The following is a 21611-nucleotide window of genomic DNA, read 5'->3' as shown; positions in this document are numbered from 1 at the left end:
CTTCATCAAAGTTAACTAATTTTATATAGAGTACTCTCTTTACGTGGTGGTTTTTGTTATTCTGTAATTAATAGGATTGCTATTTTGGTGAGTGAGCTACAAACGATCTGAACTAAGAATATTAAGATGTAAAAAAAAAAGAAAAAAGGACAGCTAGATTACTCTTTGTTCTGTAGTTACATTTTTAGGGACAACAATATGACACCACACCCATGTCTTCCAGACAATGATGGGAGCCTCCCATTGCTTTGTTTGTGTTTGGCAACCTGGTCACTGCAGAACTCAGATGACACCCCCAGCCATCCTTTGTACTCCACAAACAACTATTTTTCTAGATCCTTCTCATTGTTTCTGGCAAATCAAAATAGTCTTCTTTATCTCAGATTGATAGATTTTTTTTTTTAAAGAATACTTAACTATCAGCCAGAGTTTACAACTACTCTGTTCTTGCTCCCAGACAGTTTACTTACTGTCTATTTTTCAATACATTTCCAGCCAAGGAAATATGAAGACACTTTCAGAGAAAGTATGAAATTCACCTGTTTTCAAAGGCTTTGTAGAAAATAAGGCTCAAGGATCCACCAGAAAATACTGCACCCCCATGTAAAAGTAGCATGAATGTACATGAAAATAAACCTTTTTAGAGCATATAGGCACATGTTCCTATAGATATAAAATAAAATGAGGCTGCAGAATGCAGTGCTGGTGAGCTACTTCAAAAGCCTCAAATTTTCAAATTGAATAATCTGGGTAAGATTTTTTTTTTTTTTTTAAGTTTAGAAAAGCACTTTCCATTCAAAGGAAACACTGGAGAGCCTGGGATATCCTGAAAATCTATTTTTACCCTCTTTTCCATTCATAAACTCTTACTCTCTGAGTTTTAGTAATTCAGGAAAGTTATATTCTTAGCAAGGGAAATTCTTATTCCTAGTGCATTTCTATTCTGGGTCATCCAAAAAGCTCTTTTTGCTCATTGGAACAAGCATTGTTGTAAGTCACCATGCCTTACGGCCTCTGAGGGAGGCATGGATCTATCAGTGCAGTGATGAGACTTACTCTGTCATTTCAGGAAGCCAGAGGGCCATTTTTAAGCAGGCCATGAGACATTGGGAGAAACACACCTGTGTGACCTTCATAGAAAGGACTAATGAAGAGAGCTTTATTGTGTTCAGTTACAGGACTTGTGGGTAAGTAAGCAAAAGCAAGATCATCTCAGCAGAATCAGAGCCAGACACGTCTGATGGCTCATGAGTGTTGAATTTTCTCTGGAAAACGAAATATTTCCAAGGAGCTGTCATAAATAGCAGCCTAGGGGTTGTCAGAAACTCCCCTTGCCCTCAATAAACTCATAATCCAAGGATGAAGTAGGTGGGTCAGAAAGAAGACTCTAGGAAGACAACGGGTCTGAGTCTCCTGTCATGAGAGTGATTGAAGGAATTGAGGGTGTTTCATATGGAGAAGTGGTTCTGAACCAATTGGAGGTCAGCAATCCTACTGAGAATCTGACAAAGCTCTGGGCTTCCTCATGACAGATAAACATTTATGCAAAATTCTGCATGTAATTTTATGGGTTCCATGGGCTTACAGACTTCCTCCAGAAAACATAACAAAGCATAAGATGCCTGGATTGTGACTAAACTTACCTGTTATGCCAGTAAATGTAAGTGTGATGTACTATCATACTGAAAGAAAAAGTTTCCCATACTGGTTCAGATACTTCACCCCAGCTACATGGTGTGTGCATGAAATGACTACTGAAGGATATGACCCACGAAGGTTTCATGTAAAAGGAAAGAAGGCACATAGGCAAATGCTAACAAAAAGAATGTTGGGATCATAATTTTAGCTATGGACAAGGCATTTTTAGTTTCATTCCTGTATTGTTTTGTTTTTAAAGTCAGAAAGAGTTTTTAAAAAGGTGAGATGCTTTATAATGAGAAAAAGTACAAGCCACGGTGAGAATATGACCCTCATAAATCTTTATGCACCAAACGGCGTAGTCATAAAACCAGCCCCAGGGAATTCAAGGGGAATCGACAGAAACATCAGCAGCAACGTCTTTATTTCATTTCTGTCAGCCTAAGTAAAGCAATGGCAAATTGGCCAAAAAATAAGTAGAGATTTGTAGAGGATTGAAAAAATATAATTAATAGAGTTGATCCTCTGGATCCTATTCTGCAATCTGATAACACAGCTTTTAAGTGTGTATTGAACATTTATAGAATTGTCCATCTGTTAAGCATGACGAACACCTCAACGGATTCTCAAAGGCAGAAATAACATTAACAACATATTCTCTGATTGCAAAGCAATGAGACTGGACATCATAACAAAAAGTAGAATAAACACCCTGCATTACCTAGTAAGTTAAAAGCTCCATTTTTTGTTTGTACAACTCTTAGGTCATAAAGAAATCAGGATTAATATTACAAGATGTAGGCAATAAAAGCCCCACAATTTTAAGTTAAAGAGATATATAGCTAAAGCTGTGTGTGTGTGTGTGTGTGTGTGTGTGTGTGTGTGTTTGTGTGTGTATCCCAACAGCCCACATCAGATTCAATAATGATAATTCTAGAAACATTCCTGTTAGACTTAGGAACAAGTTGAAGATGTTCATGATCACCATAATAATTTTACATGTTTTGGGAAATGCTAGCTAATATAATTAGATAAGAGAAGGAAACACACACGGTAAGTATTGGCAGGAACAAGGCAATGTTTACATTGTTTGAAGTTAATGTGACACGTGTCTAAAAACTTGGAAAAGCAATTGAGAAACTAATAGAAACAAAAGGAGACCCTGTTAAGGTGACGGATTATAAATGTAATAAACAATTACTTTTCCTTATGATGAAATACTTTAATTCACTTTTATAATGGGAAAAATATCACTTTATTAGAAACATAATAAATAATATAGCTGAGAATAAACCTAATAAAAATACAAATATATGCCAGACCTCTAGGAAGAAAATGCTAAAATTCTAAGGAAACTTGAAGAAAAGAAAGTAAGAATGGAAATGCATACCACTTTCCTGGTATGGGGATACTGAACATAGTAAAGATGTCAGAACTCCCTAAAATACCCTATAAATGCATGCCATTCTGATTCAAACATCTATGTTTATGTATATGTGAGTATATGTGTTTGTGTTTTTAGAACTTAAACAAATGCTACTAGAGTTTATCTGGAGAAATGCCCATATAGAAAAAAACAAGAGAGAAGGAAAGAGAGAGAGAGACAGAGGTAGAGAGAGAGAGAAAAAGAGAGAGACAGAGACAGAGAGCACAGGGATAGAGGGACAGAAGTAGGGTGGGGATTTTGGGAAGAGGTCTGATGGTCTTTTTAAACATCTAGGATTTAAAATGCAAGTGAAGATGATAATAATTAAGACCATTTGGAGCAGAACAAAAGAGTTTAAAAATGAATATGGCTATACACAAATTTAGCTAGCATTTTAAATGAGTGAGAGAAAGCTGGATTAGTCATTTGGGATATTTTAATCCTGGGATAGATGGCTCGTTGTGAAAAACATAAAGCTGGGCTCCTTCCTCATTTCTTACATCCAAATGTTTGTAGCTGGATCAAATATGTAAACATTTTTAAAAGGAGAAAGAAAAGAAAAGAAAAAAGAAATTTAAAAAATATTAGAGTGAAATGGTAAGTCAAATTATAGATTTTACTTATAATCTTGTCATAGAGATGGCCTTTCTGAGCAGGATATAAGAAAATGAAGACATTACATACCTTGAAATTTTAAAGTTCTATCTGGTGAAAACAAAACTTAAACAACACTTAAAAAAAAAAACCAAATGAGAACTAACATGTAAAAAATATTTTCAATATATTTGATAGTCAAAAAGACTCATTTTCTTAATTCACAAAGAGTGAATCATATCACTAGTAAAGTGTACATATCAATAGTAAAAAGTTAGACAAGCCAAAAGAATATAGAGAAGATGTGGTCACATAGTTCAAAAGAAAGAAAAATACAAATGTCATATAAAACATGGAAAACTATCCAATCTCAATACAGTGAAATACCATTTTTCACCTATCCAGTTAACAAAAAGAACTTGATAAAAGCAGTGTTGGCCAGGTTGTGGGGAAATAGGGCTTTTTAATATATTATTAGTGGGCATAAAAGTAGACACATTTGGGGAGCAAATATGGTAGCACCTATGGAAAGCTCAAATGCATATATCCTTTTATCTATCAATCCCAATGCTAGGTATTTACCCTGCCACGAACAAGAATCCAACCATTTCTTTGTTTTTCTTGTTATTTCTCTTCCTCTCCCATGAGGCTTTGTTTAAATAGTAAAAATTAGAATTAGCATAAATGTACACTAATAAAAGGCTGATTAATTAAAATTTAGTACTATGTTACTTTGGAAAGAACGAAGGAGGTCTATAAGTGCTGTTATAAAAAGATCTCTAAATTAAGGAAGTAGAAAGATAAAAATGAAGGACAAGGTATATAGTGCATTTTGTAATTTAAAAATATGTATATCTAATTTTTCTGAAGGATGCTCAAGACACTTAACAATGGTTGTCTTTGGATGAAGAGATTAAAAGGGATGAAAGACTTAATATTCAATATTTTGAACATGTATTTTTTAAAATACTTATTTATTTATTTGAAGGAGGGGATGGGCAGAGGGAGAGAGAAAATCTCAAGCAGACTCCATACTGAGTGCAGAGTCCAACTCGGGGCTGGATCTCATGACCCTGAGATCCACGACCTGAGCCACAGTCAAGAGTTGGACACTTAACCAACTGAGCCACCCAGGCACCCTTGATCATGTATGTTTTTAAATGTTTGATAGAGGTTATCTGGGTGTTGGAGGTGGTGGGATTGTGGGCCATTTTAATATCCCTTCTTATACCTTTCTCTATTAGGAATAATATAGAATAATATGTTAGGAATAAATGTTATTTGAAAAAATAATTGTGCCCAGAAGGGGAATCATTTCTAAACCTCCTCCAATAAGGGAACCAAGCCTCATGCTTTACTCAGCTAACTCCTTTCATTATCTTTTTTCCTTGTCGTCAGAGATGATCCAACAGAGACTTGGGGGTGCAGAGGTCATGAAGGGTATGGGCTTTATTCCAGGACTCTAGCCCTTATCTTTCTTTAGGTTCTCAAGTGGATCCATGACCACCAGAAAGGTGAACCATTTTTGGAGGGAATTTCTGTATTGGGAGGGAATTTGGACAAGGAAAGTGCTTTTAGCTCTGAAAGTCTGTGTTCCTTTTAGATGTACACATGTATGTGTGTGCGTACATGTGTATATACATGTATGTATGTACATGCATGCACACATATATTGGGGAGGGTATTAGACTCTCCCTATTCTCTGACCTGCTGATCTGGGTATTTCTGCAACCATCCAGCTGTTGTTCCTATGTTGGGCGCCGAGGAGGAGGCCCACAGGCCATATCCATTGGGAAAAACTGTGACAAGTTTGGCATTGTGGCACATGAATTGGGCCATGTAGTTGGGTTCTGGCATGAACACACCCGGCCAGACAGAGACCAGCATGTCACCATCATCAGAGAAAACATCCAACCAGGTAAGGAGCCAGTATGGAGTCTAGAAGCTACTGGCCAGCAAGGTGGCATTCCCGGGTCAGGCAGGTGTGAAGGAGAGGGGTTTCGGGGAGCCGACCATGCTCATTTGTTAAGTAAGGAGACAGCGACCCTATTGTGCATGCATTTGTCACCAGCACTGTCACTGTCATCTGTGGTCCTTCCTGGGAAATCTTCTTGCTATAGCTTGTAGGTTATGGCAGAAACTAAATGACGTTTCATGTTGTAAAGGACAATGAAACCCAACTCTATTTCCTAACAGGAACAGAATGGACCAGAACACTGTTGCAGCATCAAAGCTGAGAAGCCAAAAAAAAAAAAAAAAAGAGTTCTCTTGGTTGCTTTATAAGAGTCACTTTTGCTGACTTTTCAGTAGCACATCTTTTTTGAAACTGAAATACAGTTAGGATACGAATACATGTCAGAACAGTATTTCTGCCTGGAAACGTTCCGGCCCAAGGCAGATAGAGTGTCTAGATTAAAAAAAAAACAAACCTTCCCATGTTAAATGATTTTATATAGAAGTTCATATTGAACATGAAAGTAGCTGGTTGAATAATATGGTTGCCTTAAAATATTTTCAAGGTTCTGAATTGTGAACTCTTTGGGATTGAACTTAACTGTTTGATTTTTCTTTTGCTCTTTCAGTAGCCAGATCAGAGATTTATTTATTGATTTTTTTTTGAGTCTCTGAGCAGTCGGATCAAAAATGAACCTGTCTACAAACTTAGTACAAGAGTTTCGAGTGGCACTTGGGGAAGGGTCAAATGGTGGGGTTGGGAGAATGTAGGGCTGTTGGAAGTTTCGAATTTCCAGTCTGCTGGAAACAATGAGAATGCCCACAATGCCCTGTTATTTGATTGGGCTGACCAAGCTCTCAAGTTGCTATGGGCCCCTCCTTCTCCCCCTCTGCCTCCTTTCAGGTACCTGCCTTGGTATTCAAAGGCCTTAACAGAGTGTTGTGTCACAGGTCAGGAGTATAATTTCTTAAAAATGGAAGCTGGGGAAGTGAGCTCTCTGGGAGAGATCTACGACTTCGACAGCATCATGCACTACGCCCGGAACACTTTCTCCAGGTTGGAATCTATGCTTCTGTCTCATGTGTGTGTCACTGTGCCTGCCCCAGGCTTGGGTCAGATTCCTGGAGGTCTGCGGAGAGTGGGTCTCTGCACGCTCCTCGCACAGTTGGCCTGTCTGTCCTTGAAATAACAGTGGCCTCTGGGCTGCAGTGAAATATAATCTAATCAGGTTCCCGCTAATGAGATTGAATCCCATTGTGAAGCCGGTGTTCCATCACACCCTAATGTCACAAGCAACAAACTGGAAAGCGGAAATTATCGAGAGGTTGGCCAGGATAATAACTTAGGGGCTCTGTGTAAAATTTCCAGTGGGTGGGGGAGTCTTCCAAAGCACGTCCTTGATGTGAGCCTAGTGGCACTTACCAGTTCTCTTGAAGAGGTATGGTTTATTGGAAGCTAGACCATATGAGGGCTGGGAGGCTTATAAATCATGGGTTTATTTTCGAGGTGAAGAAAATGAGGCTGTAGCCAGCTCGAGGGCACACAGGTAGCTGGGGTTGGAGTGAGAACAATGATCCAGGTTTCCTTGCCTGCTGGTCATGCTCGATGGTAGCTGGTGCACCCGAGTCTGGTCAGACTGGTGATTTACAGCCGGCCTCGTCAGGACCTGTTTTGATGAGTTATTGCTATGCTGGACTGGGTTTTAAGTATTTCCAATATAGCCCTTCTAGACCAGATGAATGTTTTGTTTCAAGAAGTTTTCTCCCCCTAGTCCCAGTTTTGTAGGTCTTTCCACCCTGGAGTTAAAGGAGACACAGGGTAAATATTTTCTCTCTTGGCTCCTTTTTCTCAGTTTCCTCTTAAAACTAGTTTGTTGGCTTTTTATCTATTTAATTATTCAAAAAAAAAGGTTTGTAGTGGTTCCTAGTATATACACAGGACAAATAGGAAACAAATGAGGGAGCTTAAGGATGGGAGAGGGGAGAGTAAGGGTAGAGAGCTATGTTGAAGCTTGGAACCAACTGACTACTCAGAATACATGCCATAAAGTCATGTATGCTTTGGTGGGATTGGCAGTAAATCCTGCTGTGTGCTTCTTAGCAGTTATAGCAAAGAGGAAAGCAATCCATTTCATGAGTCTCTCTGTTCATAAAGATCAAAGGAAACCATTCTTTCCGGAAACACACAGCTCTTGGGAGTGAATGGGGATCTGTGTGCCCAGGGCTCATTGGCTCTTGGGTAGGGCTGCTGGAAGCATGCTGTTGATGAGGTCACAGAACTGTGGGAGAGATCTCCAGACCTCAACATCCCAAATTCTCAGTTTCGGGGAGAGTGGGGTGCTGTCCCTCTGGCTGCACAGATGACTGAGCTGTGATCTCCATCCTGCATGCACCCAGGTGGGATCTCTCTAGAGCTCTAATGGGTGGAGTTTCGTCAAAGTCAGTATCTTTGAACTACTGGCATGAGACTGACTGACACTGTTCTCATTACTCTTCTTCTGGCTCTTTATCAGAGAATACAAGGGGCACCATGTAATGAAGAGACCACTGAATTGAGAGTCAAAGACTGGGATCCAGTCCTAACACTGGCACACTGTGCTTTTGAGGGAAGTATAGACAGTAGTCAGGGATAGCTTTGTGCTGGGTCAAATCTCCACCTCCCTGGGCATCAGTTTCCTGATGAGAGGTTGGACTAGATGTTCTCTGAGCCCCTTCCAGCTTGAACATTTCCTGTTGTAATTTCTTAATCTGGTGCGGATGGGTGAGGCACTCACAGATAGGGTCACCTTCATTGCCATGTGGACATTCGAGGCTTCTTCCATAGTGGGAAACAACTTTGAAGGACCTATTCTGGGGGTCTCTGAGAGGTCTCAAGAAACAAGGGGGGGCCAGGATGAGAGCCTACCCTGCCGAGGTCAGAACCAGATGCTTGGGTGTGGGGCCTGGGCTGACTTGTGGGTTTGGGAAATGGTGTAGGAAATATGTAGTCACACCATCTCAGCCCTGGGGTTGCAGGCTGCAAAGTAGAGACATAATATTGATTTTGTAGAGAACCACTGTCAAGTTGCCCCAAGTGAGAAAGTTGTACCTTGGGTCTTATTTCCATAGCTGTCATGACTCTTCATATTGCTTTATAATTATCTGCTAATTATTATTATAAATTCATCTACTCCTATTTTTCTGTTACATCTCCCTCTCCCAGCCTGAGATCTCTGAGGGCATCCTCTTCTAGTCTCTAGCACCTACCATGGTGCCTCAGGGCACAGAGTAGGTGTCCAATAAATGTTTCTTTAATGGATAAATCAATGAATGAATCAAAGGAGACAGGGAAATCTGCAATGTGGGGGGCTAAGTGAGGGAAGAAATTTCCATTATCCTCATTGCATTTCTGTCCACACACCCACATATGCGGTGGTCACTTTATAAGGAGAATCTACAGGTGTCTCCTGTGCAGGAGTGTTGGGGATACATTACTTCCAATGGGCTGTAGGAACTGCACTGCCTCCCTGGTGCCTGCCATGTGCCAACTACTCTGAAAAGCTCTGAAAACAGAGGCCAGGGCAGGAGTGCAGACAGAGTGTCTTCGGACACCAGCATTTCTTTTCTTGTTTTTGTTTGTTTGTTTTTTAAGTGGAACCCAGCATGGAACTTGAACTCACAACCCCAAGATCAAGGCCTGAGCTGAGCTCAAGGGTCAGACACTTAACTGAGCCACCCAGGTGCCCCAAGATTTTACTTTTTGTTTTAGAGTTTTGGGTCATGGGCTTCACTGAAACAATAGCTCCTCATCAAGAGTACCCCAAACCCCTCAGAGGGAGATTGGCAAGGGGGCAGCAAATGAGTGTGATGGGCAGCCAGGTAGGAGCACAGCAGCTCACCTGAAGGCCTTGAAGGGAGGTGGACTTCTTCTGCCACCATGATGTCATTAGTGCTACACAACAGTCTACCCCAAAACTAATGGCTCCCAACAAAAACTTGTTTTTTTGTGTGTGACACTGTAGGTCATTCTGGCTGATTTTCTGGCTTTGCCTGGGATCATTTCCACAGCATTAGTCATTTGGCACCACACCTGGGCTGAGAAGTCCGGGATGGCCAGTGCCACGTCTGATTGTCGTGCTACCTGTCCACTGGGGCCCCTCGGTTCTCTTCCCTGGGGCTTCTCAGCCTCTTGTGGGCTAGACTGGACTCTTCACTGCATTGGGACTCAGAGTCCTTACAGGACAAGCTGAGAGGCTACAAGACTCTGAAGACCCAGTCTCTGGAACTTGCAGGACATTGCTTGTGCCACATTCCATTGGCCAGAGCAAGGTGCAAGGACAAGAATATGGACAGTAGGAGGCGCAATTCATCATTTAAAATCTTGCCATGGCTACTTACCTGCCCTTGCCCCAGATTTTGGAACGATTTTGGCAAATCTATTTTGTGGCAAGTAGATTTGCCTTCATTGTCCTTCCTGCCGGTTTTCTGTATGGATTTTCAGGAAACTACTTTGTTTAGTGGGACATTTACCAATGCCATCCTTACTGATGGTCTTTCCTGGCCCACTTTTTGTCAAGTTTTGCACTGCCTAACTCCATGTCATTACTCCTGGCCACATATCCCCTGGAGCTAGCCTGCACATTATCTTTGAGTCTGTAAAAGAGCAGAAATGACCAATAGAACAAACATTTGCTCATCTGGAGGCAAATGCTCTTCCTGCTGATGGGAAACCCAATCTTCCTGTGTGTTTACAATTGGTCTGTCTCCTTCCAACTTCATTTTCTAGTTTATTGTAGTCCTTCCCTCCTTCCCCTTGGTTCGACTTGGGCTGTTGGGGAGTGATGTCTTTGCAGGTTCCATTGGGCAAGGGTCCAGGAGCTGAGGAGACAGTTCTGTGGTACAGGGGCATCTCTGCTTGGAGAGCTCAGAGCTGACAGCTTTATTCCCTAAAGCATCTGCCAAACTCTTTCTTAGTTAGCAGAATGTCAGGGCTAAAAGTTGTCCTACAGAAGAGGGATGTCACTGCAGCAGTTCACACATGGGACGCCTCTTGTAATAAACATCTTCCAGAGCCCACCGCCTTGCTGGGAGCTCAGGGACAGGTTGGAGAGGGAGTTCCAGCCTCAAAACACAGTCCGAGTGTGGACTAATGTTGTTCCTGCTGTTTCAGTTTTTGAAGTCTCCCACGTTCCTGACTCTGTCATTTATCTAGCACACATCAAAGGCAACTGTTTCTTGGGCAGTGGAAAACACTGTCTGGAAGGAGGATGCGGGAGATGGGCTCCAGGCCTGCCTAGATTCCAGGGCTGACACTCTATTATTGCTCTGTACTCTGGGAAAGTCACTTAAGCTCTGCAGGCTTTTTCTGGCCTGCGGGGAGGAAACCCTAATAAGAATGGCACTGGCCTAGGGTGTTACAAGGACTAAATGAGATGGTGCATGTGAAGTGCCCAGGCCTGGGCCTGGCACACAGGAAGTTCCTGAGAACACTCAGTGGGGGCACACGTTCTCCACATGGCATGCCCTTGGCAGAGACACCTGTATGCTGTGGTCTTCAGCAGGGTCAGCAGGCCTGGGTTGCTAAGAGATTGTGGTGAGCTTTACATTTTGTGCAGCAAAATTTCTTTCCTTGGAGGAATCAAAGTAATTACGAATGGACACATTTTATGTTAGGGCAGAAGTGTTTCTTTTTAGATTTAGTAGGTGATTGAATTTAGAATTTTATGGAGAGTCATTACTTGTAGTTTAAAACTTGCCAAAGTTAGCAGGGAAGTCAAGGATTCCACTAAAGTTTCCACCTCTGGACCCAGAGATGAGGCAATAGGAATTAGAGGAAGTCAGGCCAGGTGGCTAAAGTTTGAGAATAGAGATGCTTCAAAGGAAATCGGCAGGTGATCTAGGCTGCTGCATGTTTATGTTGGAACAAAAGTGAGCTTGAAGTCTGATTCGGAAAAAGTATATGCAAAACCAGAAAGATAATAAAACATGTAACCAGCAAGAAATAAGGATAATATGTTTTCCACGGTAGTATAGAATTTAGGGAAAGGAAAAGTTAGAGAGAGAAAGAGGAGAAAGGATGGTACAGCTAATACACAGGTAACATGCATTTTCACATTTCCTTTGAGTATACGTTACTTTCCAAGATATTTTGAAGATACTCCCCTACCTTGGTTACATAATTTAATTCAAAAAGCATTTCTTGACCTGTTATGCTCCAGTGTCTGAAGGCATAGAGATGAAGGTCTCAATCTCTCTGCTTGAGGAACTTACTATTTAGCAGAGAAGACAAATACCTTCATTCTTCAAAAACAATGGAGTGTGAGAAGAAGAGACTAGACAAATAAGGCCCAGGGGTAGCCCAGAGAAGGGAATGAATAGCTCAAGATGGGAGGGGTAAAAAGGGCTCAAGAAAACTTTTAAGAGGGGAAACCATCTGATGGGATTTGGGCGAATGAACAGGAGTTTGTTAGTGGAGAAGAAGATGCTGAGGGAGCCTCAGCAGAGGACGGCCTGTAAGAGCATGGTTAGGGCTAGCAGAAGTTCCGTGTTGCTTAAGATACCAACTGGGGTGGAGGTGTCAGAAGTGGCTGGAGAGGAAGCCAGAGGCCAGTGAGCTAGAGGCCTGGGGATCCAGGTGATGATCAGAGACTGCAATGCCTGTCTAGGCCACTCTCTTACTGTTAGATAAGTAAACTGAGGTTCAGAAAGAGAAAGGGGCTTGTCTGAGCTCACCCAGGTGGCAGAGCCAGGCTATTCATAGAAATCTCTAGACCAGGGCTCTCTCAGCCACCTTTTGTTCTCTGCAGTCTTCTCACTTTCCATCTGATCATTGCCAGAAAGGCCCCCCCAAACCCCAGTTCCCATTATTTGACAACCCATCCACCAGCACTTACTCACCAGCCCTTGAGAGCCTCATGCTATGCTGCCTTCCAGGCCTCTCTGGAGCCTCTCCAAGGCATACCCTTGCTTAGTAGTGCCCATTGCACAACTCTAGGGGCCTCCACGTACACCTTAGTCTCTCTGAATGGTGCTCCCCACAGTTGCCCGGTGTGGCGGGCCCCAGGGACCTGGACTTGTCAGGGGCTTTGTGGAAATGCTCCATGCACAGCAGCAAGGAGCCGCCAGGCCAGCAGGTAAGGGCAGATTGGCAAACTCACAAGAGTCATTTTCCCCCTTGGAAGTGAGGAGGCAGCTCATGAAGTGGAATGCCCAGATGCCAGGACAAGTAAAGCAAGTCTCTTCTGTCACACGGGTCTGCGGAGCGACAGGGGCTAGGGATATGGATGGGATTACGTGCAAGGAAATGAAGACTGTAAATCCCAGCGCGGCCAGCCAGATGGCCTTGACTTTTCTTTCTCCTTTCTCTCTCTCTTTTCTTCCTGTAGAGGAGTTTTCTTAGACACCATCCTCCCCCGTCGAGACGACAATGGCATCAGGCCAACCATTGGCCAGCGTGTGCGGCTCAGTCAGGGAGACATAGCTCAAGCCAGGAAGCTGTACAAATGCCCAGGTAACTGACCCTGGGGAGTCCTGGGGCCTCTGGAGCACCCACAGAGTGTGACTCAGCCACCCTTTGCAGACTTTCCCTTTTGCTGGGAAGGCAGGTTGGGGAACCTGGAGAGGCTGCTGAAATTTCTGGCGTGCGGCTCTAAGGAGGCTTTAGACAGTGTAGGAGGCCCAAGTGGTGAGGTAATTGCCAGTAGTGACACCAAGAATAGGTCTTGGAGCTCACAGCTTAATTTGTGGGAATCTTCAGAATTTTCTGGCAAAGCCATGATATTCTGAAGAAGAAGAAGGCATAGTGGAACAACAGTGAACAGGGCCTGATGCAATGTGTACCCCGTAACTGTAAAAGCACCTCCCCTTCCTATGGGAGTAGGAGATGTGGGTTTGGCAAAACAAAACCCAAGGGTTTTGCAGAAAGACGGTGAATGAAGGAGAGTGTTTGTAGAAGGGTGGGAGTCAGCAGTCCTCAGTGTGTAAATGAGGTTGTTTCTATGGTCTTGGGGCTTTCCTAGCCATCCAAGGTGCTGGTCATTGGCTAGAAATCAGCCATTGAAGATCGGACAGTACACTGGGGTCTGAGGAGATGTCTGCTTCTCTGCCCACCCACAAGCCTCTTCCCCTTGAATGTGCCCTCTTTGCCTTCCATCCCCTTGGCTTCAGCATCACCTCCCCTGCAACCTGCTGCCGTGGGAGTGAGCTCACATTGGCCCCTGTAAGCTGTTGAGCTTCAGAGCAAAGCATTAGTTACAGCAGCCAGAGTTTACCACTGATGAGAGAGAATGCAATTCAGTGGTTTGGGAAGGAAGAAGGAAATTCATTGCCCACAGGTCCAGTAATGTTTTCCAAACCCCAGATCAGACACACAGTTTGATCATGAGACAGTATATTTAAAATAGGGGCCTTCTTAGTGGGATCACAGGGCACGCAAAGGACCAGATGGGGTTTGGTTCATCACAAAACTCTGAGCAGTATGTCCATCCAGCTATTAGTCATGTGGGGGCATGTTAGGGCTGAAATGCAGGACACACATATCATATAACCTTGCTGAATTGAAAGAGAAACCTTATAGCATTCTCTGGGAAATGCCAGTATTTATTTAGTTATAATGTATATGCCTCTTCCCAAAAGGATTGGAGGCAGCTGGTAAATACCATGGAGCCATATAGTAATGTATCTATTCTTGCAGAATGTTGATGATTATTCTAAAATAATTTCCATGGAACCCTTGGGGGTGTTGACTGCCGGGCATAATCCTCATGATGCCTGGCAGTTGTTCAGTAACATGATATTGAAGCCCTAGCATCCAGGATTTCCTGAGGCTGATGACGGACCACTCTCCAGCTATTCCTTTCCTGCAGTTCCGAGACTGCAGCTTCCAGTAATTTCAAGCAGTAACTGAAAGCAGAGTAGTTGCTGAGTGGAGGTTGAATTGCATGTAGGGAGATATGGGTAAGGATGTTTGTTTCCCACACTTTGTGGGTGACACCCCCCCCCCCCCGGAGGAAGGGCATTCAGCAAGCCAGTGTCTTTGTCTTTCGGGTCCGAGTCCCTGGGCCTCAGGAAGTAAGGAACCTGCACCTCCCAAGCTTACTCATACGGCTACTTTTTTTTTTTTTTTCTTTAAGGACAAATTAGTGAAAATATTTGTCACATACGTAAGGACCCTAGACTTATGACCAGGCAACCCTCAAACATTCAAGGGCAGAATAGCCTACTGTAGAGTATTCCAGCTTCCCACACCTCTGGTCATTTTTGTGTTTTCTTGACTTTATTTGGTAGCTCATTCAGCGGTAGGTTGCAGAGAAAGAAGAGGCAAGATTTCAAACCAATGAGTTTCTAATGAAGTGAGTTTCAAAGTATTTTCTTTGTCTCATTGCTTCATCTACTTGTACTTTTATATGCTCTCTGCCACTAATGTTATTAGTCATAATTATAATGGGTGCTATGTGTGGAGCACTCACTGTGTGCCAAGCACTGAGCAGATCCATTTCATTAAGGCTTCAGGCAGCTCCTGCCCATTTTACAGGCAAGAAAACTAAGGCCCAGCAAAGTTGGGAAACTTGTTCACCATACCCGAGGCCATTTCAAGAGCCTCAGAAGAAACCCTTGGGTATTACATTTTGGTGCCTAGACCCTATTTTCACTTTTATTAGCCAGAAAACAATTGTCAGTCTACCTGACATGCTTCTTGCCAATGCGTTCCAAGGGCTTTGGCTGATCAAGGGGTGTCATCTGCTAAGCAGACTGGTGCAGGGAGGTGCTTAGGTGAGGAGTGTGTATACTGGAACCATTGTGGTTGTTTTGCTTCTGCAGCATGTGGGGAGACCCTGCAGGACACAGCAGGAAACTTTTCTGCACCTGGTTTCCCAAACGGCTACCCTTCTTATTCCCACTGTGTCTGGAGGATATCGGTCACTCCGGGGGAAAAGGTAGGTGTGAAACCATCTCAGAAAATGACAGTTTTCTTTGAGTTGGGTAAGTTGTGGGGTATTGTGTTATTATTAACAATAGTAAAAACAGCTATTAGCTTTGAGCACCCACTATGTGCTAGGTGCTGTGCTAGCTTGTTTAACATTATTTATTTCTGGACTTCAACCAGCATCACCCATACAAATGGAGGCCAATAAGCAAGATGTCCACATGAATTATAAATTAGGCTCACAGTTTTTAAAACAGAACAGACTCTATGCTTCTTCTCTGATAAATACACCATCAGAATGCCTTGGGAGGTGAGGATCCAATTTAGAATTCCTTGACACCTCAGAGTATTGCTCTGGAAGGAAGCGATGCAGGGAAAGCTCCCCTCAATCCACAACTGGCCCTTCCTCTTTTCAGCCCCCTGTTTCATCTCAGGAGCACCCATGGTGATACTCCAGCCATGCTCCAAAACACTCTGCATTCCTACCTTGCAAACAGCTATTGCTTGGCTGTCTCTCCAGTAGAAGTGGACTGATTATATGTGCTCTCTATGCTCAGGAGGGTGGATTCAGGGCAGAGACCTCTGCATTCTCTGGAAGTGGGCTCAGGGCCATTTGGACAGGAACTCCAGGGTCCTGGGCAACTGAAGTGAGGTAGGAGCTATGCAAACTCTGAGTGAGCACAATCCTTTGGGTCTCAAGATTCCATGATTCCCTCCAGATTCCCTCTGGAGCTGAGCCAGGGCAATAGCTTCTTTTGTCCTGGTCCAAGTGTGGTATGTTCTCAACCCTACTGCAAGATATATTTCTTCATGTCCATTATATGGGTAAGAATTTGAGGCTCAGACATCTAAAAAATTGCCCAAATTCACAGTAAAATGTAGAACTGGGACGTGGGACTTCTGCACTCCTAAAACTTGTTTTGTTTTGTTTTGTTTTCACACTTCCCTACAAATCGAAGGGTTCTTCCAGATGCTTCTGTCTTTGAGATGCCCTCTCTATCCCTTGGGTCAGAGTCTCTACAGTTATAGCTGCCATAGCTTGTCTCAGAATATCATGATTGCTGGTTTATTTGGTTGTCTGCCTTTTAGACCTTAAACTCATTGAGGACAGAGACTACTCACCCCTAGGTCTCCAGCACCCAACACAGCCATGGCACATAGTCACACAAAAAGTATTTGTTGAATGGGCATGTGAATGAATGAGTGGCGAAGGAAAAACCTACAGCTGGGATGCCATGGAGGTGATGGATTTTTGGGTGCCTATAGCCAGTCTTCAGGTATTCCTAATTCACAACTGTTAAAAATGTCCATTTAAATGTTTTCTATGACCTGAGTACTATTCTCAGCATATTATGTGGATTATCTCTTAGTCCTCAGAACTTCATGTGATAGGTGCTATTAGCACATTTTTTCAGATAAGGAGATGCATTTGCATAAGGCTACTCAGTTTGTTGCAAAGTTGGGATCTGAACCCAGGTGAGAACCTGGATTATTTCACAAAGAGGTCATCAGGCTAATGAACATTTGAACATTCATTCACACACATGCTCACATTCATTCACATGTGCTCACACACAACACCCACATGCAACTCTTCTTCTGACTCTAAGCATTTATGACAGTGTGGTTGACATCTTAAGCCTGAGACACTCCAGGCTTTTCTTCCTTGGGTGCACGTGCTGCTATCACTGTGCCTGCTATGAGTGAGTGAGAGGCAAGAAAAAGGAGGCAGAAGAGGAGGTGATCTAGAAATCCCCAAGTTGTTGAATTGCCTTAAATAATAGAGGCTGTGTGATATGTTTGAACTGCATAAGATTCATCAAGCTTTAATTATTATTGCTGAGGGGCAGAGAGAATATTTATCATTGAAATTCCTGTATAGGAATTATTTCAATTTCTGCTTCACCCAGCCTTCTGCAGAGCTGCTATAATTAGCAAACTTGATTGATTCAAGGATCACCTCTTGTTTATCACCTATTCCTCTATGGTCTTTATGGTTCCCTAACATATTTAAAATAATTAAGCTGAATATGTATCCCATTCATTTAAATCATGAATGTGTTACCAAAGAAGTTGTAATAACATTTTCTTTCTAAAATTTGAAAAGCTTAAGAATTCTATTGCAACCAGCCAGTAAATATCACTGAGCCCTTTTGCCCGAATGCAAGCACTGTGGGAGATACAAAAGAAATCTAATTTAAAATCCCTGTATTCAAGAGACTTAGAGTTTAGTTAAGGTCCTCCCCTTACCTCTAAGGAGTCTAAGGAGGTGGTACTAATCCACAAGCAGGGTTGAGAACCACTGGTATGGCTCGAAAGAAGAGTGAAAACACACACACACACACACACACACACACACACACACACTGTACAATATAGGAGGTGAACTGGCCTATTATTTTCTGGTCCTGCCTCTTCATTTTGTAGGAGATCAGAGAGGACTTTGTGGAAGAAGGTCCTACTTGTCCTGAGACCTGAACATCGGGTGGGATCAACCCAAATGAAGGGGTGGACACTTCAATGCTAATTTAGACAGGCAGCCTATGAAGAGCACTTAGTGGGTCCTGTTTGTGGTTCACTAAGTTTACACTAGTGAGGCTTGATTTTTTTTAAACTGCATTTATTGAGTGCCTATCATGTGTCAGACCTAGCATTACACACTCACTATACAGTTTCTTATGCAGTCCCTTTAATAACTCAAAAGTATGCATGTTGTTTTGAAGATAAGAGAACTAAAGATCCAAGTGGCAAGTAAGTGGTAGTAAGATCTGAGAGCTAGTAAGTGGTAAAGCTGAGAAATCCAGATCTGCCTGACTCTAAAAATACCTGCTATATTATTTATAGTCACTATAAAAGGGAGGCGGGGAGCCCCCAGAAGGGAAAGGCCGTGTCCATTTGGGCAGTCAGAGAAGGATTCAGGGAGGAGCAGAGGGCACTGGAGCTGGGCTTGGGGAAGGTTCCATTAGCATGGATACCTCAGGGCTCGCTAAGTAATAAGGTCATATCAGATGGATGCTGGAGGCTCTGAAAGGTAAGCAGAGAGTTTATGAGATGGGGGCAGGGGGAACCATTGAAGTTTTCTGAGCATAGAAGGAGTTTGGTAAACATGAGATGTAAGTGCAAAATTGATCTAGAAGCCTTAGTGCGCAGAGGGGGCCAGGGCATGGCAGGGAGGAGTTCAGGAATCCTCTTGGCAAGAACGATGCAGACAGGGCTCTTGAAGGGGTGACCAGTCTGGCTTGCAGCAGGGGATGCAGTCATCTTACAGGAAGGAAGTCTATCAGCATCGGGGATAAACAATAGGGGCGAAGTAGAGATGACAGCAAAGGGTTGTACCCAGGGACTGGGGTCACCTGTGCACAGGAAGCTGGAAGGGAAAAGTTGCATTGAGGTGCCCTCACAGTCACCAGGGAGCAGGGAGGACAGGAGTCAGTCGAGGCCAGAGAGCAGCAGAGACAGAACAGATGTGCTGAAACCCAGAGAGAGGAGGTTCAAAGCAGAGGGGCCATGGAGAATGAGACAAACAAGTAACAGTCCTTTCAATTTGGCTGGGAAGGTACCGGAAACTTTGACCCGCAGCCTTCCAGCCTGGGCCTTTGCCTAGAGACAGAGGGACCTGGGGCTGTCTGAATATGAAAGAAAGTGGCTAGAGGACAGGGATGATAGAAGAACTGGTGCAGGGCAGGGGCCCCGAATGGGATAAGACACAGACAGGGTTAGGGCTGCAGTGGCCCGGCAGGGCTGCCTTCAGTGGGACCTGGTGAGTGAAGAGAACAGAGAAATAATGGAGCAGGGACATGGTGGGCATGCATACACCACGTGGGCACCTTACATGGTGGGGCTTGATGGGGGTGAACTAATGCCCGAACTCTGCTCTGGAAGGGTAGCAGGTTGGTGGGAACAGTAGCTGTGTGCCAAGTCCACAGGGCCATCCAGCCTGCTCCACTGTTTGTGGAAAGGAGCATCCACTGAATGGCCTCAGGCTGTCCAGAAGAACTGAAACCTAGTGCAGCTGAACCCCCAGCTCTCCAGCCTTCACTCCTCTACAGGCCCCTGCCTCCCCATTCCAGACACACAGCATGACCTGCACTGGTATGACAAAACAGTTCCCCAAACTCTCCTTCCCTGAGTCCCTCTCACCAAAACACCCTCCTGCCCTGTGCCTCTGCCCCCTGAGCCCCTATTTCCCTTAGGTTAAATGCCTGAGAAGCCTTCAGCAGTATTGCTGGGCAGCATTGATTTCTCCTTCCTTGGGGCTTCAGGATTCCCTTTCTGTCCATCCCTCCCTTTTCAGAATTTATTTAAGAGTGTTCTAACTCACCTGATGCTTCTATGTTCCCTGAGCTCTCTAAAGGCAAGAACCCTATCTTGCTAATCTTTCTATCTCAATTGGCCAACACAGACGAGCACATAGTAGGTGGTCAGCTAACAATGATGAGATGAATAAATGAAAGAATGAATGCGTGATTGAACGAATGAACAGACCAAAGATAGGAAGGCTCTTGGATATACTGCATCTCAGAAGAGCGAGGTCATGGCCGAGGAGATATTGATCACGGTGGTGCTCAGATGCACTCCGGCTAACCCCAGGTCCCTTGGAATGATTGATGATGTTATAAGATCTTCTCGTATCTCTGAACTTCACTGACCCCTTACCTCCTTCTAAATCCCCAGTCTCAGTGCATCCTGGTTCATCTTTTTAATGCATCCTGTTTTCTATAAACCACCTAGTGACTTCAAAAGCTCAAGTTATTCCCCAGACAGAACCAGAGGACCCATCTCCTCTGTTTACTCCCCATCCTGCTTAAGGTTTATTATTTAATGTCATGAGGTTTCCTGTGAGCGTGTCTTTGCAAGGACGCTCCTACTGTGGTCTGAGCACTCTGTATGCTAAAAGGTAATGTGAGAACACGGGCATGCAAGATGTATCTTCAAGCATCCTCAGGCTCTGCTGCCAAAACTCACTTTTCAGTAACTCTTTACAGATCGTCCTGAACTTCACATCCATGGATTTGTTTAAGAGCCGCCTGTGCTGGTATGACTATGTGGAGGTCCGGGATGGTTACTGGAGAAAAGCCCCCCTGTTGGGTGAGTTGACTTTAGAAAACCCTGGGAGAGGGGTGATGGGCTTTTCTGTGTGACGCTGTTAATGTGTGGAAGGGCCCGTCCTGACAGCAGTCACAGGAAGCTCTCAAGGGTCTGTGTCATTATAAAACTCTGAACACTCCATTTGGCAACACATGTTAAAAGCTTTTAGACTGAGACTGCCCTTCAACCCAGCAATTTGGCCTCTTGGAATGTATCCTAAGGAACCAATTAAGGAAGTGTGCAAAGTTCTAGCTATGGGGATGTTCACTGGAGCAGGAAAAATGGAAAACAATTTAAATGTTCAACAGTAGAGATTAGATGAAAAAATTGTGATACATCTTTCCAGTGGAAAAGTATCCAGCCACCACAAATAAAGTTGGAGGTGACAACTTATTGATACAGAGACATGTTCCTGTACATTGTTACACAAACAGGTGTTACAAAATAGAATAAGCAATTGAATTCCATTTTAATAAACATACATTTGTATGTATATTTTGCAGGCTTTGCAAACTCAGATGCCCTCAGAAAATAGGCATACAGGAGGAAGATGGGGTTGGCATAATAAATGAAGGAGTGGTAGGGAGTGTGGCAAAGTGAACAGTGAATATCCTGACCAGAATTATTCAAAACAAAATTACTTAAAACATGTATAGGTTGGATTCAACTGGAAGAAACCACCTTGTGATCTATAGTACAAATATCAAGTAGAATTACCAGCATAAATAAATAAATAAATAAATAAATAAATAAATAAATAAATAACACATAGTGGTTATTTCAGGATGATGGAGTGTTTTTTTTTTTTAATTTATTCTAGGGGTACCTGGGTGGTTCAGTCAGTTAGGTGCCTTTATTTTGGCTTAGGTCATGATCTTGGGGTCATGAGATCAAGCATTGGTCTCTGCACTGGGCATGGAATCTGCACCAGGCTTCTTCCCTCCCTCTGTACCTCCCCCCCACCCCCAAATACACCCTCCACGCTCTTTCTTAAAAAAATCTTATTCT

General features: G+C 43.4%; 1 protein-coding gene across 1 annotated transcript in view; it reads left to right on the top strand.

Moving 5' to 3' along the window:
- TLL2 (tolloid like 2) overlaps positions 1-21611 on the top strand; it is a 116913-nt gene that overhangs the window by 65021 nt on the left and 30281 nt on the right. The window contains 6 exon segments of the mRNA XM_055300211.1: positions 1070-1187; positions 5398-5576; positions 6563-6668; positions 12976-13100; positions 15410-15525; positions 20501-20603. Of these exon segments, the coding sequence (XP_055156186.1) occupies positions 1070-1187; positions 5398-5576; positions 6563-6668; positions 12976-13100; positions 15410-15525; positions 20501-20603 (747 nt within the window).

Source organism: Nyctereutes procyonoides, unplaced genomic scaffold, assembly GCF_905146905.1.
Source record: "Nyctereutes procyonoides isolate TBG_1078 unplaced genomic scaffold, NYPRO_anot_genome, whole genome shotgun sequence".
NCBI classification, from domain to species: Eukaryota; Metazoa; Chordata; class Mammalia; order Carnivora; family Canidae; genus Nyctereutes; species Nyctereutes procyonoides.
This window is presented reverse-complemented; position numbering and strand designations above follow the sequence as displayed.